This window comes from Scyliorhinus canicula, chromosome 6 (genome assembly GCF_902713615.1).
Source record: "Scyliorhinus canicula chromosome 6, sScyCan1.1, whole genome shotgun sequence".
Lineage (NCBI taxonomy): Eukaryota > Metazoa > Chordata > Chondrichthyes > Carcharhiniformes > Scyliorhinidae > Scyliorhinus > Scyliorhinus canicula.
In genome coordinates, this window is record NC_052151.1 from 207,225,280 (window position 1) to 207,243,609 (window position 18,330).

General features: G+C 49.5%; 1 protein-coding gene across 5 annotated transcripts in view; it reads left to right on the forward strand.

Moving 5' to 3' along the window:
- LOC119967834 (NACHT, LRR and PYD domains-containing protein 3-like) overlaps positions 1-13,776 on the forward strand; it is a 125,438-nt gene extending 111,662 nt beyond the window's left edge. For 4 of the 5 annotated variants that reach the window (XM_038800867.1, XM_038800869.1, XM_038800868.1 and 1 more), the window contains one exon: positions 960-1,167. In XM_038800867.1, the coding sequence (XP_038656795.1) occupies positions 960-1,065 (106 nt within the window). In that variant the 3' untranslated portion in view covers positions 1,066-1,167. Of the gene's footprint in view, positions 1-959; positions 1,168-13,197 lie in introns of those variants that run through there. The other variant, XM_038800870.1, reaches the window with a different exon arrangement.
- Positions 13,777-18,330: the final 4,554 nt, after the last annotated feature.

An 18,330-nucleotide genomic window follows, 5' to 3' on the forward strand; every position in this document is an offset into this window, starting at 1 on the left:
TTTAGTCTTCGGGGAGGGTAGTTTGGTTCGGCAGATCAGGTTGGAGCGTAAAGAGGTAGAGTCAGCAATGTAGTCTGGTCACAAGGTAGTCTGAGGGTGTAGTCAAGTCAAGGAAGTGGTTGGAGAAATCAGGATGTAGTCGGGTCAGCGAGGTGGATTGGGGAGGGTTGTGAATCGGTTCTGGGAGGTGTGTGGTGGTGAGTTGGGCTTGCTGGGGACCCGCTTGTGGAATAACTCTGGTTTTACACCAACATTTCTGGGTAACTATCTAGGCAAGTCCGGCGGATCTGTCCAAAGCCTCTGACTGGGTCTCGGGGTCAGAGACATTCACACAGGGTCCTGGGCAGCAGGGGCATTTCCAAACAAAAGTTTAAACGTCTGGGGAAAATCCCACACAGGTCCATGCGTCAGAACATCCACAGGATCCCTTTGCAACATCTTCATTTGTCTAAAAGCAAATTACTGCGGATGCTGGAATCTGAAACGAAAGGGAAAATGCTGGAAAATCTCAGCAAGTCTGGCAGCATCTGTAGGGAGAGAAAAGAGCTAACGTTTCAAGTCCGATGACTCTTTGTCAAAGCGGTAGCGGTCGACTCTTTGTCGACCTCTACCTCACAGAGGCTGAGCGCCAGCTCTCCGATACTTCCTCTTACCTCCCCCTGGACCATGACCAGACCACTGAACATCAAACCATTATCTCCAACACTGTTAGTGACCTAATTTCCTCCGGATTCCTCCCTCTGCGGCTTCCAACCTCATAGTCCCCCAACCCCGGACAGCCCGCTTTTACCTACTTCCCAAAATCCACAAAAAGGACTGTCCTGGCAGGCCCATTGTGTCAGCATGCCCCTGCCCTTATTTCCTCATTTGTCTGGTCTCTGACGATCCAGCGACCAAAATATTTGGCCCATTAACTCCAGTCTCCTGTTATTGACTGTTTAATCTTTAATCTATTTCAGGCTGGAGGGGAATCAGTTCAGTGCAGATGGCAAAAATCAGCTGAAGTCGCTGCAGGGATCCAGACCGGGACTGATGCTGCGGTGTGAATATTACGAGTTCCAATGAACAGCACAGAACAGGCCCTTCGGCCCTCGATGTTGTGCCGAGCAATGATCGCCCTACTCAAACCCACGTATCCACCCTATAACCCAACAACCCCCCCCCCCAATGGGGCACTGGGGAAATGTACAGACAGGAAGGATCCAGGGTGGGGATCAGTCTGGGCTGCAGTGGCAATTACACTCAGTATTTCGGGGTTTGGGGGTAAAGTATGCTGGCGTCCTGCTCAGTATCCGGATACTGCTGGGAACTGAACTTGAGGGTTGCTTTTTGGGGACCGGGTCTGTTCAGCTGGGATAGATTCCATTGTCCAATAGGGATTAAAAGCCCACTGCATGGGGTGACCCAGGGTGAGTATCGTGCTGGGGAGATTCCAGTGGATTGTGTAAGTGGGGAATTGGACACAAAGTATGACTGCTTTACTGCCTCCCCTAAGTAAGTATTTAACAGTTGTTGAAACAATGTATTTAATGCAGACACTGCCCTGTTGATGCTGCTGCCTTTTACACACTGAAGGGTGACTTTTTAAACAGTTGGAATGACGCACAAGATTGGAGTGCGTCAAATAACCAAGTTGACCTGGTAAATTCACCCGCCTGCTTAAACAGTTACAAGTTGAGTGACTCAGTGTAAACTACAGTGCAGTAAATTGTTAGGATCCATGCCGGGATCCACAGTCTGAACCACTGGGACTCGGTAAGAAGTCTTACAACACCAGGTTAAAGTCCAACAGGTTTGTTACAAACACTAGCTTTCGGAGCACTGCTCCTTCCTCAGGTCAGTATCGTGCTGGGGAGAGTCAAGTGGATTGTGTAAGTGGGGATCTGGACAAAAAGTATGACTGGTTTACTGCCTCCCCAAAGTAAATAAATAACAGTTGTTAAAACAATGTATTCACCTGAGGAAGGAGCAGTGCTCCGAAAGCTAGTGTTTGTAACAAACTGGCCATTTTGGAGGTCCCCTAACAAAGGGGTGCAGGGGTACGTCCACCAGGTAAGTATGGGTGATCCCGCAGGACCGGGGGGGGGGGGGGGGGGGTCATAAACCCCCCACCATGATTGTTACCTGGAATGTAAGGGGACTCAACGGCCCAGTGAAAAGATCCAGTGTGTACGCCCACCTAAGAAGCCGAAAAGCAGACATAATCTACTTACAAGAGATGCACCTGAGGGAGAAGGACCGACTGCTGGTAAGGAAGGGCTGGGTGGGACAAACGTGCCATTCAAGTTACGGGACGAGGGCTAGGGGAGGTAGCAATACTAATTAACAAAAAAGCAAGGTTGATGTGCCATCAATTATCACACAACGAGTAGTGAAATGAAACAGTGGCTTTAATAAGCTAAACAAGCAGACAGCATCCTGGCCTGATCCGAACTGGGGACAGGGCCTGAGGTCAGTCACCTTTATACAGAGCCCGTGGGAGGAGCCATCAGGCAGTGGTACACCGTATTATACATAATATAGGTCATACAGTTGCAGTTACCATAATACATATAATAGTGGTTTACCGCATTCACCCCCTGTTAAAAAAGAGCCCAGCGGGGGTGAAGTGGACTTAAAGGTCGAGTCTGTTGGGCGCCTTGACCTTTCACCGTGATCGCCTCAGTCCCGGCTGTGGTCACTGTTGTCGACGCCTGCATGTCCGGGAGCGTGTCGTCCTCTTCCTCACCCAGTAGTCGAGTCGGTGGAGGGGGGGGGGGGGGGGGGGCTGGTGGTGATGCACGCTGGTGGGCTTGCAGGTACCAAATTATGAAGTAGCCGGGTAGTGGTGAAGGGAGGTGGTGCAGGGTCGGGGCTGGTGGTGATGGTCGCTGGTAAACCTGCAGGTGCCAAATCCCGGAGGGAGACTGTGTCCTGTCGCTCGTCATGATGTGCCACGTAGGCATACTGTGGGTTGGCGTGGAGGGGCAGGACTTTCTTGATGAGGGGGTCCGATTTATGGCTCCTTGTGTGCTTCCGGAGGAGGACAGGCCCTGGGACTGCCAGCCAGGATGGGAGCAAGACCCTGGAGGTGGACTTCCTGGGGAAGGCAAACAGACGTTTGTGAGGTATCTCTTTGGTGGCAGTACAGTGGAGCGACCCGATGGAGTGGGGCGCATCAGGAAGGACCTTCTGCCAACGGGAGACTTCTAGACTGTAGGGCCAGGGGAACGGCCTTCCAGACGTTGCGTTCTCCTTCTCCACCTGTCCGTTTCCCCGGGGGTTGTCGTTGCTCGTCCTGCTTGAGGCGATGCCCTTGCTGAGCAGGAACTGGCGCAACTCGTCGCTCATGAAGGAGGAATCCCGATCGCTATGGATGTAGGTGGGGAAAGTGAACAAGGTGAAGAGTCTGTAGGGCCTTCATGACTGTGGCAGAGATCATGTCAGGACATGGGACGGCAGAGGGCAAACGTGAGTATTCATCAACAACGTTGAGGAACTAAATGTAACGGTCAGTGGAGGGGAGGGGCCCTTTGAAGTCGATGCTGAGGCGCTCAAAGGGTGCGAGAGGCCTTTACCAGGTATGTCTGTCTGGCCGATAGAAGTGCGGCCTGCATTCCCGCAGACCTGGCAGTCCCTGGTCATGGTCCTGACCTCGATGGAGTAAGGCAGGTTACGAGCCTTAATGCAGTGAAAAAAAGAGTGACCCCCTGGGTGACAGAGGTCGTTGTGGAGGGCCCGGAGACGATCTGTCCGCTTGCTGGCACATGTACCGCTGGATAGGGCATCTGAGGCCTCGTTGACCTTCCCAGGTCGATGCAAGATGTCGTAATTGTAGGTGGAGAGTTCGATCCTCCACCTCAGAATCTTGTCATTCTTGATTTATGCCCCGCTGTGCATTGTTAAACATAAAGGCAACCGACCGTTGGTCAGTGAGAGTGAATTGCCGGCCAGGTAATGCCTCCAATGTCGCACAGCTTCCACGATGGCCTGGTCTTGCATTTCGATGGAGGAGTGCCGAATTTCGGAGACATGGAGCATACCAGAGAAGAAAGCCACGGGCCTACCCACCTGGTTGAGTGTACCGGCTAGGGCAAAGTCAAACACATCGCTCTCCAACTGGAATGGGAGGGACTCGTCGACTGCATTGTGGTTTTTGCAATATCTGCCTTGATGCGGTTGAAGGCCATGCGGGCCTCCGCCAACAGGGGAAAATTGGTGGATTTAATGAGTGGACGGGCCTTGTCCACATAATTGGGGACCCATTGAGCATAGTAAGAGAAGAACCCAGGCATCTCTTCAGGGCCTTGGGGCAATGGGGGAGGGGAAGCTCCATGACAGGGCACATGCGGTTTTCCACAATGTAGCCAGGGATGGCTAGGTGTGTTGTGTGAAAAGCACATTTTTCCTTAGGTGAGATTAGGGAGCTTAGTGGTGTGGAGGAATTTTTGGAGGTTAGCATCATGGTCCTGCTGGTCATGGCGGCAGATGATGACATTATCTAGATACAGGAACGTGGCCTGCAGCCCGTACTGGTCAACGATTCGGTCCATCACTCGCTGGAAAACCAAGACCCCATTGGTGACACCTAAGGGGACCCTGAAGAAGTTGGAGAGGTGGCCATCTGCCTCGAAGGCAGCGTATTGGTGATCCTCTGGGTGGATAGGTAGCTGGTGGTACGTGGACTTCAAGTCGACGGTGGAGAAGACCCAGTACTGCGCAATCTGGTTGACCATGTCAGATATAGGGGAAGGAGGTACACATCGAGCTGCGTGAACCGGTTGATCGTCTGACTGTAGTCGATGACCATCCGGTGCTTCTCCCTGATCTTGACGACCACCACTTGGGCTCTCCAGAGCTGTTACTGGCGTCTTGCAGGAGTCGCTGGACCTCCGACCTGATGAAGGCCTTACCCCGGGCACTGTATCATCTAATCCGAGTGATGACAGGTTTACAGACTGGGGTGAGGTTAGCAAAGAGCGAGGGTGGGGCGACCTTAAGGGTCGCAAGGCCACAGACGGTGAGGGGGGGGCAGGGGTCCACCGAACTTTAAGGTAAGGCTTGCGAGGTAGCACTGGGAGTCAAGCCCCAATAATAGGGTGGCGCAGAGATGGGGGAGTATGTAGAGTTTAAAATTAGAGTATTCAACTCCTTGTACGGAAAGGGTCACGACACAGACCACTGGTCGAGGGTGATAGAGGCGAGCTTCGGAAGGTAGCGGGTCAGCCGTTCGGAGGTAGCGGCGGCCAGCGTGCGACTGGGTGAGCTGGGGTCCCGGGAGATGGCGGAGCAGTTACAAGATCGCGGCCCCCACGGGTCGTGCGTGGCAGGTGGAGTCCAAGATGGCGGCGAAGGTGGCGGCCCCCACTAGTCACACGTGGCGGATGGCCGCCAAGATGGCGGCCCCCACAGGTCACACGTGGCGGATGGCGGGGCAGATGGGCAACAGGCAGCCCTGCTGGGTTTAGGAGTATTAGTCCCTTCCTCCCACACCCGTTACAAGTCGCGTTCCGCGCAGGGCAACTTTGTCTGGGCCTGGCCACAAAAGTAACATCTCGGGCCTCCGGGGTTCACGGATTGCTGCGCGGCTCAGGCTTTCGACGCAATCGAGTCGGGTGATGGCGGCGTCCACAAGGGTGCCGCGTGGTTGGAGGTGTAGGCCTCCATGTTATGAGAAGCCACCTCCAACGAGTTTGAGGGCCACACTGTCTCTGGGAGGTCGAGCGTATCCCCTTCCAGCAATCGCTGGCGTTTGTAGTTGGACTTAATGCCCGCGATGTAGGCGTCCCTAATCAGCAGCTCTGTGTGTTGAACTGCCGATACCGCTTGGCAGGCACAGTTCCGGCCGAGTACTTGCAAGACACGCAGGAATTCGGCCAGTGATTCTCCAGGGCACTGTCGCCACGTGGCAAGGAGGTGCCTGGCGTAGACCTCGTTTGCTGTCCTGACATATTGTCCCTTCAGCAGCGTTATCACGTCCGTGTACGATGGAGCGTCTCTGATGAGAAGAAAAACTTGCGGGCTCACCTGTGCGTTGAGAATTTGCTGCTTTTGGAGGTCGGTGGAGGATCCGAGGTACGCTTCAAAGCAGCTTAGCCAGTGCTCAAATGTCAAAGTGGCATCTGCTGCTTGTGGGTGCAGTTCCAGGCAATCGGGCTTGAATGATGTGTTCATTTTAAAAGTTTAGCTTATTAAATTGATGTACCATCAATTATCACACGACGAGTAGTGAAATGAAACAGTGGCTTTAATAAGCTAAACAGAAACAGACAGCCTCCTGGCCTGACCCGAACTGGGGGCAGGGCCTAAGGTCAGTCACCTTTATACAGAGCCGGTGGGAGGAGCCACAGGCGGAGCCATCAGGCAGTGGTATACCATATATTCATAATATAGGTCATAGAGTTGCAGTTACCATAATACATATAATAGTGGTTTACCACGAGGTTTTCAGAAACCAGGACAGTTGCGGACGCAGGGGGACGGTCCGTCATGGTCAGTGGTGTCCTGGAAGGGGCACCAGTCGTACTGGTAAATGTGTATGCTCCCAACTGGAACAACACAGAATTCGTAGAAAAGACCATTGTTGAAATCCCCGACATTGACACACACCGACTGATTATGGGGCGGGGGGGGGCAACTTTAACTGCGTGCTGGACCCACTGACCCACAGATCAAACCCCAGAATGGAGAAAATGTCTAGCATAGCTCGGGAACGAGGCGCTTTTATGGAGCAGAGGGGGGCAGTGGACCCATGGAGGTTCCTGCACCCAGGAGAAAACGAATTCTCATATTTTTCACAAGTGCACAAGGTGTACACCCGTATCGACCTCTTTTCAGCAGGAAAATCGGTGCTTCCAGAGATCACGGGAGCGGAATACTCCGTGACCGTTATCTCCGACCACGCTCCACACTACATGGATTTGAAGTGGCCCAGCACCCCATGTGGAGGCTGGACCGACAAGGCCTTCTGCCAAAGAATATCGGGGGCCATAGGCAACTATGTTAGTAACAACCAAAACAGGTCTTACCCTCCCACTTTCTGGGAGGCACCGAAGGCCATGATTAGAGGAGAGATCATAGCCTACAAGGAAAGCAGAGATAGGGAAGAGAGGGTGGCCAGGCAACAGCTGGTGGACTCCATTCTGGAAGTTGACAGAAAATACTCCAAGGCCCCGACTGTAGAGCTGCTGGAGGAGAGGAAAAAGCTGCAAATGGACTTTAACCTGCTATTCACTACGAAAGCAGTGTACCAACTCCGCCAGACATGGGGGACCTTCTATAAATACAGAGATAAGGCTGGCCGCCTATTGGCTCACCAGCTGAGAAAGCAGGCAGTCACAAGGGAAATAGCGCAGGTAAAGGATAGCAGAGGCAGACTGATAACAGAACCAAAGGAGGTCAATCGGGCATTTGAGACCTTCTACCGGGGACTGTACACCCCCGAGACGTGTGACGGGGACGTTACTGGACACCTAGACACACTGGAACGACTGTGGGGGAGGACAGGCGGGGGGGGGGGGGGCAGCTGGAAGTACCTATGGGGGGGCAGCTGGAAGTACCTGTAGATCTGGGAGAAATCATGGAAAGCATCATTTCCTTGCAGGTGGGGAAGCTACTGGGACCCGAAGGGTTTTCGGCTGACTTCTACAAAACATTTGCACCAGTCCTGGCCCCACTCCTAAGGCACATGTTCGCGGACTCACTGGCAGGGGGCATTCTGCCCCCCACGCTCGCGCAGGCCACAATTTCACTGATACCCAAAAAAGATGAAGGCCTGACGGAATGCGGATCATACAGACCCATTTCACTACTGAGTGTGGATGCGAAAATACTCGCAAAGGTCCTGGCCAAAAGGCTGGAGAGCTGCCTACCGGAGGTGGTTGCAGAGACCAAATGGGCTTTGCCAAGGGTAGGCAGCTCACAGCTCACATCAGCTGGCTGCTGATGGTAATAATGATGCCCCCCCCCCCCTCCCCCACTGGGAGAGAACACCAGAGGTGATCGTCTCCCTGGACGCAGAAAAGGCCTTCAACAGAGTCGAATGAAACTACCTGCTCGAGATACTGGAACGGTTTGGGCTAGGAGAGGGATTCACTGCTTGGGTGAGGCTCCTGTACAACGCTCCCAAAGCAAGTTTCCGAACTAACACCACCAGCTCTGAATAATTCCAGCTACAGAGAGGAACAAGACAGGGCTGCCCCCTGTCCCCACTCTTGTTCGCGCTAGTGATCGGACCCCTGGTGATAGCCCTGCAGGATGCAAAGGGCTGGAAGGGAATCCGGAGAGGAGATAGAGAGCACTGACTGTCGGGGACTTTTACGTAGAGCACAGACTGGCGACACTGGATGAACTGACAAGGAAGTGGAAACCAGCAAAAGGACAGGAAATGAGGCACATCCAAATAAAACACTTTCTCCGCAAAGAGACAATAGGGTACCCCGGGGCTCCATAAACCACACTACTAGAGGACCTGATAGGCACGAGCAACAAGAAGGCTATGTGGGAAAATATACGGACAGTTGCTGGACAGAGCTCGAACACCACTGGACAAGACCAGACACAAATGGGAGGACAAACTGGGGACAGAGATAGGGTGGGGACGCTGGAGCAAAGCACTGAGCAGGGCAAACTCCACCTCCTCATGAACAAGGCTCAGCCTAATGCACAGGTGGTGCACAGAGCGCACCTGACCTGAACCCGAATGAACAGGTTCTTCCCGGAGGTTGAGGATAAATGTGAACGGTTCAAGAGGGGCCCGGCCAACCACACCCACGTGTTCTGGACTTGTCCCAAACTTGCTGGGTTCTGGACAGCCTTCTCCGTGGCAATGTCCAGGGTTGTGGTGGTGAGCGTCAAGCCATGCCCAATAGTGGCCATCTTCGGGGTATCGGAGCAGCCAGAGTTACACATGGGGAAGGGAGTCGCTTTTGCTTCCCTAATCGCACGCTGGAGACTGGGTCGCTGACCTTTCAGAATTTCTCCACCTGGAGAAGATTAATATGCCACCCGAGGGTCAGAGGAAGGCTCCTAGATACCAGGGGGCAGTTTGTCGGCCTGCTCCAAAGCCTGTTTGAGGCCAGCAACGAGGAGTAAGTTAAGAATAAAAAAAACCAAGATAGATGAGTAACTAAAGGACTGCTCAACCTGGGGTGGTGGTGGAGGGGAGGGAGACGGAAGGAACGTGGGGAAACCACAAAAGAAGGGGAGGGAGTGGGGAGTAACCGATCCAGAGGGTGGCAAAATGTATATAAGGTCAATTAAATGACAAAATAAACCTCTGTACAATAAAGTAAATTAAAGCTGGTAAGAAAAATGTGATGTATATACACAATTGTTTATGAATATGAGAAATACCAATAAAAAGATTTCAAAACAAAATGAATGAATAAAAAAGGTAAAACATTTCTATTCCTATACTCAAATCCTCTCGCTGTGAAGGCCAACATACCGTTCGCCTTCTTTACTGCCTGCTGTATCTCTGCGATTACTTTCAGCGACTGATGCACAAAGACACCAAGGTCTTGCTGTGTTTCCACCTCTTTCAATCTGCACTCATTCAAATAATAATCTGCCTCCCTATTTTTTCTACCAAAGTGGATAACCTCACATTTATCCACGTTCTACTGTATCTGCCATGCATGTGCCCACTCACTGGGTACTGTCCAAATCCCGCTGAAGCATCTCTGTTTCCTCCTCACAGCTCACCCTCACACCCAACTTTATATCATCTGAAAATTTGGAAATAATACTTTTAGTTCTCTCATCCAAATCATTAATATATTATGTGAACAGCTGAGGTCCTAGACAGATTCCTTTTTTAAAGAAAATATTTTATTGTAGTATTTGTGATTTTCAGAGTTTAACATATCAACATTTCTTAAACAAACACACACAAAAAACCTAAAAAACAATATCCCCTACTGCCCACGCCCTATTTCCTAATTACCCGTATACTGAGTTCCCTGTCCTTATCGAACACTGCCATGCCTCCTACTTTTTTCCCCCCCCCCCCCCCCTTTTTCCAGCCCCCCCCCCCCCCTTACTGCTGGCATTGAATTTTCTTTGAAGAAGTTGTTAAACGGTTGCCATCTCTGGACGAACCCCTGAGTTGATCCTCTCAAGAAAAACTTGATTTTTTTTTCCAAGATGAGAAATCCAGCCATATCGCTGACCCACACACCAGACTTCGGGGGCCCGATTCCCTCCATCCCAGCAAAATCTGTCTCCGGGCCACCAGGGAGGAGAAGGCCTGGACATCGGCCTCCCTCTCCCCCTTGGCCCCTGGATCATCCCGTACCCCAAATATTACCAGTTCTGGGCTCGGAGTTATCCTCCCTTCCAGGACTTCTGACATAATGTCCGCAAATGCCGACCAAAATCGCTTCAACTTCGGACAAGCCCAGAACATATGTACATGGTTATCCAGGCTACCCCTACACCGCCCACATCTATCCTCCAACTGCTCAACGTGAGGTTGAGGGCCCGGGTAGTCTGGTGGAACTTCCTCAGGTTTGCGTCATGGTCATGCTGGTCATGGCCGCAGATGGTGACGTTGTCCAAGTACGGGAAGGTAGCACATAAGCCGTACTGATCCACCATTTGATCCATCGCCCTCTGGAAAATGGAGACTCCGTTTGTAACACCGACCGGCTGCTTCAAAAGCCGTGTAGGGGCGGTCCTCTGAGCGGATAGGGAGTTGATGATAGGCTGATTTTAGGTCAACCGTGGCGAATACCCGATACTGGGCGATGTGAGTCATCATTTCAGCTATGCTGGGAAGTGGGTATGCATCGAGTTGCGTAAAGCGGTTTATGGTCTGGCTATAATCCACTACCATTCGTTGCTTTTCCCGGGAGCGGACAACCAATACTTGAGCCCTCCAAGGGCTGTTGCTGGCCTCCATGACCCCCTCTTTTAGTAGCCGCTGAACCTCTGACTTGATAAAAGTCATGTCTTGGGTAGTGTACCGCCGACTCTTGGTGGCGACGGGCTTACAGTCGGGAGTGAGGTTCACGAAGAGGCGGGGTGGCGCAACTTTGAGTGTCGCCAGGCTGCATACCGTGAGTGGGGGCAGGGGTCCGCCGAACTTCAGTGTCACGCTCCGGTGGCTGCACTGAAAGTCCAGACCGAGCAGCAGGGGGGCGCAGAGTTGAGGAAAGATGTAAAGTTTAAAACGAGTGCATTCAGTGCCTTGAATTGCGAGGTCAGCGACACAATACCCCGTGATCTGAACCAAATGGGACCCTGAGGCGAGGGCGATAGTTTGGGAGGCGGGGTGGGTGCGAGAGAGCAGCGCCTTACCGTGTCTGGGTGGATAAAGCTCTCCGTACTCCCGGAGTCGAATAGGCAGGGAGTGTCGTGGCCGTTGATTCGCACTCGCATCATTGAGTTTCGCAGGTGTTTCGGGCGAGATTAATCGAGTGTGATCGCTCCTAGTTACGGGCCGTCAGTCGAACTCACAAAATGGCCGCCCGGAGTCACAAGATGGCCACCGCCGCCGGTCGAACGTGTCGGGTTTATAAGATGGCCGCCGCCAAGATGGCTGCTCCCATGACTCGCATGAGGTCGATGATGCATCGGGCGTGGCCGGCCGCAACGCGGCCGCGTTGCGGGGTCTGTGAGACCAGGAGCTTGATTTCTGGGCCTGGTGAGGGTTTTGTTTGTGGCCTTTGGGCCCAGTCAGGCAGACTTTCGCGAAGTGCCGTTTCTTCCCGCAGTCGTTGCAGATCGCGGATCGGGTCGGGCAACGCTGACGTGGGTGCTGGCCTTGCCCACAGAAATAGCATAGGGAACCCCCGGCGTGAGTGGATCGCCGCGCGGCACAGGCTTGTAACGTGGCCGAGTCAGGAAGGGATCGAGAAGGGTTCACAAGGTCCGCGGAGTACGTACGGAGGTTATGGTGGGCCGTTTCTAGAGAAGAGGCGAGCGTTACCGTACCCTGGAGATCCTTCGCCCCGTCTTCTAGGAGCTGCTGCCGGATGTACGAGGACTTGATACCAGACACAAGGGCATCGCGGATATGTAAGTTCCTGTGTTTTTCTGCTGTCACTGCTTTGTCGTCGCAGTTACTCGCGAGCGCATTGAGTCTTTCCACGAATTCGTCCAGCGTTTCCCTGGAACGCTGGCTGCAGGTTGAGAGCAAATGTCTGCCGTGTACCTCGTTAGTAGGTTTTATGAAGCGTTTCTTCAGTATTTCGACCGCCGCATCATAGGTTGTAGCGTTTGCGATCACGGCGGAGAGTAGGTGGCCCACCCGGCCATGTAGTAAGCGCAGCTTGCGAGTGCTGTCGACCTCAGTCATTGAGGAGTCCAGATAGTCCTCAAAACACCGGAGCCAATATTTAAACATTTCCGGGGCTTCCGGCGACCTGGTGTCCAGGTTGAGTTTCTCCGGTTTTAGAGCGCTGTCCATCTTGATGTGTCTGTATATTAAATTGAGGCACCCTCAATTACGAAGCGAGAACGGAGTCGGTAATCAAAAGGCTTTAATATACAGAGAACAGGACAGCATTCGAGAGAAGTGTGCTCGCCACATGGAGCCTTATCTTATATACCATATCCTGGGGGCGTAGCCAGAGGCGTAGTCCCCCAGGGTTCCAAGCCTCTTAAAGGGGCAAGGTATTAAAGGTCAGGTACCATTTACGGCAGTTATTAGTACCGTTCATCACAGGGGCATAGTGATCTAATTGTATCACTAATGATTGAAAGGCTTGATGGGTTTTGTAAGACTATATAGTCAACTGTAACTAAGAGAAGTTTGCTTTTTCACTTGCTGTAACTCAGTTACACTTGTGCTGCAGCCCCGCGGTAAATAAACGGCTCTTTGAAGTTATCTGGTGTTCGACTGCTGATTACCTCTGGACTGCAAAAATTTAGTATTATCATAGTCTTGCCTAACTTAGTCTAGCCTAGCATAGGCTAGCTTGGACATAGCCTAGTTTAGCCTATTTAGCTTATTTATTATAAATCTTAAAAAATGGCACTTTACTTTCTGAGAAGGGTTTTAAAAAAAACCCTTTCTCAGGAAGTAGACCTAAAATGTTTGCCTTTCAAAGCATGTGACAATAATCGCACAACTCAAATTGATTAATTTTTTGTTGTATATATTTCAACAATCCCAAAGTTTGAGAGTCAGCAGCACAGATGTTGTAACGGTGGAGTGCGTGGTAAGTTGGCTGTTCTGCTGTGGCTAATGTAATTTTTTTCCCTTTTTAACAGAGGTCAAGACCCTAGAGGAATAACAATGAGTTCATGAAAGTACTCAAGTGGATACCAAAAACGCAAACTCAATGAAGGGATTAAGGGTTATGCTGTTCGAGCCGGAAAGTGGAGCTGAGTCCACAAAAGATCAGCCATGATCTCATTGAATGACAGAGCAGGCTTGAGGGATCAGATGACCTACTCCTGCTCCTAGTTCATATGTTCTTATGTAAAAGCGATTTGACGAAATGTCTAAATGTCAAAAACTAACAAACTATTTTGCAATGTCAAGTTTGTCAACACCTACAGTTGAAACAAGCCAAGCAAACACCATTGAAGCCAGTAATAGTGCACAAACCATGGGAGCTCTTTCTAGCAATATTCAACCCACTGTTGACACTTATGATTCAGATGACAATCACAGTGGTCAACATGAAAGTAAAGCGGAACAAGCAGAGACTGAGCAGAAACATGAAACAGGAAGCAGATTCAGTGATTTCAAAGAATACAGTGACCTCGAAAACTGGCCCATAACAGTTGATAATGATTTCATACAGAATTTTTTAATGCAAGACATAGGTTTTTTCAAAATAAAAAACCAGAATCAAGCAGGGTTTACAAGAAGCAAAACAGAAGTTTCTCAGCAAATATTTTGAAAAAAGATTGAAAAATAGCCAGACTGTGATGAGATCCTGGTTAGTTTACTCAAAGAGCAAAGGCTGTATATACTGTGTTGTTTGGAAACTCTTTTCTAAATGCCAAACATTACTTACAACAAGTGGGTTTTCTGACTGGATGAATGTACTCAGAACTCTGCAGAATCATGAAGACAGCATGGAACATAAGAGGGCGATGTTGTGTTGGATAACACGAAAGTCAAATAAAAATACTGTGGATCAGCAACTTGAAGAACAGATGAGAAAAACCATACAGTACTATTTTGAAGTACTGAAAAGAGTTGTAGCTGTTATAAAGTTTTCAAGTGAAAGAGGTTTGACATTTAGAGGTCATGAGGAGAGGTGGGGCTCACCAAATAATGGAAACTTCATGGGAGCCATTGAAGTTATTGCAGAGTTCGACCCATTTTTACATGAATATCTTGAGAAATGTAAAAATTAAAAAGTAAATGCTACTTACCTATCCAAACCCGTGTATGAAGAATTGATTGAAATCATGGGAAAGCATGTGCAAGATGAAATTGTGAATCAAATCAACAACCTGGACACCAAATACTACTTTATTATTGTTGACTCTACGCCTGACCTGACACATGTTGACCAGCTGGTAATTGTGGTTTGATACTGCTATAATGGAAAACCCTGTGAGAGATTTTTAACATTTTTACCAATAGAAAACCATTCATCCACGACCTTGTTCAACAAAATACAACAAGTCCTGGGTGGAATATAAGCTTTCATTTGAAAATATCCGTGGGCAGTCCTGCGATAATGCATCTAACATCAAGGGCTCGGAGAAAGAGCTGCAGCACTCTTTAAAAACATTAACAGGTACGCAGACTATGTACCATGTGCAGCCCATTCACTTAATCTTGTTGGAGAAAAGGCAGTGTCTACTGTACCTGAATTTGTTGACTATTTTGACATTTTGCAGGAGCTGTATGTTTTCTTTTCTGGATCTCCACAAAGATGGGGGACTTTCAACATGAATGAAAATGAAAATCGCTTATTGTCACGAGTAGGCTTCAATTAAGTTACTGTGAAAAGCCCCTAGTCACCACATTCCAGTGCCTGTTGGGGGAGGCTGTTATGGGAATCAACCGTGCTGCTGGCCTGCCTTGGTCTGCTTTCAAAGCCAGCGATTTAGCCCTGTGCCAAATAGCCCCTACAGGGCAATCTACATTTTTCTCTAAAGAGCTTAAGTGTAACTAGATGGTCTGCACACTATGAAGCAGTCCGGGCAATAAAAAATGGATATATGGGTATTTTACAAACTCTCAAACATATTTTTGAAGACTCAGAAGAGAAGCCTGAATGTAAACGAGATGCAGAGAATTTATACCACAAGTTGGTAAAGCTGGAATATGCTATTTTAACAGTCGTTTGGGAAGAAGTGCTGGAGCGTTTCAACAAAACAAGTAAGAAACTCCAAACCCCTGGTTTTGATATATTTGAAGGTTATCTTCTGCTATCATCTTTACTTTCGTTTGCTAAAGAACTCAAAGAAAATTCAGCCGATTGGATTGCACACTATGAATCAGAAGCAAAAGGTTTGTGTGTCGATATCACCTCAAGTTATGCTGATGCTTCCAAACGCATTGTTACAAGGAAATTTTCAGGTGCAACAAGTGATATTGCTTCTTTGAGAGGAGCTTGACAAATTTAGGATAGAAGTTCTAAATCAACTCTGACTGCTTGATAATCCAGTTACGCAAGAGGATTGACCCATATGAGCAGATTGCGAAAAGGTTCAAGTTCCTCTCAGAATTGGTGAACAATTCTGAAATTGATGAGGACAGTATTAAACTTATAATATCGGATTACAAAGATGATACTGACCACAAATTAGTAAACGAGTGTTATCAGTTCAAAGAATATTTACACCTTAGGAAATCCCAGAACACAGAAGAAAACATGCCATCTAAAATGCAATGCACAGAAGTTCTTCAGCTTATTTGTGAGCAACACCTAATTGAAGTGTTCCCCAATATTACTACAGCGCTTAAGCTGTACTTGACAATGCCTATCACGAGCTGTGAAGCAGAAAGGAATTTTTCAAAGCTACCCTTTATAAAGAACAAATTTCGGTCTACCGTGACTGAAGAGCGCTTAAATTCTTTATGCATATTGTCTCCTTAAAATGACTTTGCAAGGAGGCTCTCATATGACAAAACTGTACGTGAATATGTTGCTAGAAAAAACAGAAAAAAGAGTATTTTGTAAAATGTGCTTCATGTAGTATGTATTCTCATAGGTGTCCTTTCTTATTTCTTTTTTCCTTTTTTTCTTATTTCCTTATTTTCTTATTTTCTTATTTCTTATTTCCTTTCTTAGCTGCACCTTCTGTTCGTTCTTAGAAGAGTACTGTATAAGTTCACATAGCGAGCGTCGTTTCGGGACTTACTGAACGATGGCTGGTGCTCAACGGCTGGTGATGGAAGACAGGATCAACGGCTGGAGTCGGAGTCAGGATACAACAGCAGATCTGGGTCGAAGTCAAAGCCGGAGCACGAAAACAGCTCAAGCCGGAGCACAAACAGATCAAGCCGGAGCACGAACAGACAGGACCATGTGTGGGGGTCTATCTTTATAGTGGGCCCCAATGTCCGTGCCTTTTTGGGGCGGGCTTTACCTTCCATGCATTGATTGGATCAATTCTCAATCGATGTCTCATTAATTCCCCAATCTGAGGGTCCCTTCTCGATGGGTGGGGCGGTCTCTAGGGTCTTTTGAGATGGATACTTTTGGTGCCGTTTTGTCTGGGCCTTTACTTAAAGTATCTATTCAAAACCAAATGTTGCTATTGTGTGTGCCCAGATCTGGATTGCCTCATTAATATGCAAAGCGTTTTGCTATTAACACCTTTGGTTGAGATCTTCCACCTGGCCAGAAACTAGTTTTGCTGCGTGCAAAATGCTAATCAGTCTTTGCAGACTGCTTGTCTTGGCTAAACTGCTTTCTCCCTGCAGTCCTAGCAATTCTCCATTTTGTTAGCCCAGTGTCCATCTTAGGTGGCTACAGGGAGCCAACACAAGAATCTGTACAACAGATCATATCCAGCCTGGGATTGGAGGAGGAAAATAACAAGAATCAGGGTAAACCCCCTGAAGTTTAAAGAATAGCATTAATAATGGGACTTTCGGTGGTAGCATTGGTCGCACACAGGGTGGTTCCTGCCCGAACACATCCCTTTTACCCCAACTTGGGGAATTTTGGCGTTAAAGTTGTGCGGAGGGTGGAGGGGGACTAGTTCTCCCCTGGGTGGGCATGTCTGCAGGTTATCAAACTCGACAGAAGACTGAGAACCCTGGCTAAAGAGCTGGAGGAGACTCATGATGCAGCATCAATTGTAAAAGTGGTGGCGGGGGGAGGGTCGTTGCCGACTGGAAAGCTGCCAATGGAGCAGTTGATGAGGATCCTTAAGGACAAGTCTCAGCAGGAAATGCAGAGTGACTGGACGAAGGTGATTGAGGGGACTTTGCTGGACTTTGGAATGGGTGGAGCGGAGCCTGGAGGTGCAGTGGGCAATGATCCAAGAGGTGGAGAAGGTGGTGTGCGACCAGAGTGATCAGATTGTGTTGCTGGAAGTGGAGATGGCGATCCTGGGGGGCATGTGCAAGATGCTGCAAGCAAAGGTGGAGCACCAGGAAAACAGGTCCAGGCAGAAAGTTCTTCGGATTGTAAAGGTTCTGGGTGCAATGTAGTGAGGTACCGCAGGGATATCTTCTAGGGGGGACCTCCGGTGGTGACTATGCTGTGAACAGTCGTACATTTAGCAGCTCCTGCTCTTGGTGGTTTTTTAACGGCTTTTAAGCTGGATTTTTGCAGAAATATTTTGTAACATAAGTGGATAAAAGCGAGAGGAGGAGAAGGCGACCCTTATCCAATGGAACTATGCTCAAAAAGTCATCGCAAAAGAAGGAATCAAAAGCTGTTTGGAAGTGAGGATCTGAGCTTGGTGGCTGCAATGGCAGAGAAGCAATGTCCGGCCCCACCGGCTCAATGATCGATGGATCAGTTGGTTACATACCTGGATGAGAAGTTCGCCCAGCACTGTAAGGAGTGTGTGAAAGACCTGACCAAGGTGGTAGCCTCGAGAAAGGAGGCTGTCGACCGGGTGGAGGTGACAGTGACGACCCAGGGACAGTCGATCCAAAAGCTACAGGAGCACGGGACGGAACAAGAGGAGCAGTCCACTGGGATGGCACTGCAAATTGGCATTCGACAGGATCGGCAAAAGCAGCTGCTGAAAAAGGTGGAAGACATATAGGCAGCACGGAAGCACAAGTAGATAGTACTGTGGCTTCACAGCGCTAGGGTCCTAGGTTCGATTCCCCGCTGGGTCACTGTCTGTGCGGAGTCTGCACGTTCTCCCTGTGTCTGCATGGGTTTCCTCCGGGTGCTCCGGTTTCCTCCCACAGTCCAAACACATGCAGGTTAGGTGGATTGGCCATGATAAATTGCCCTTAGTGAT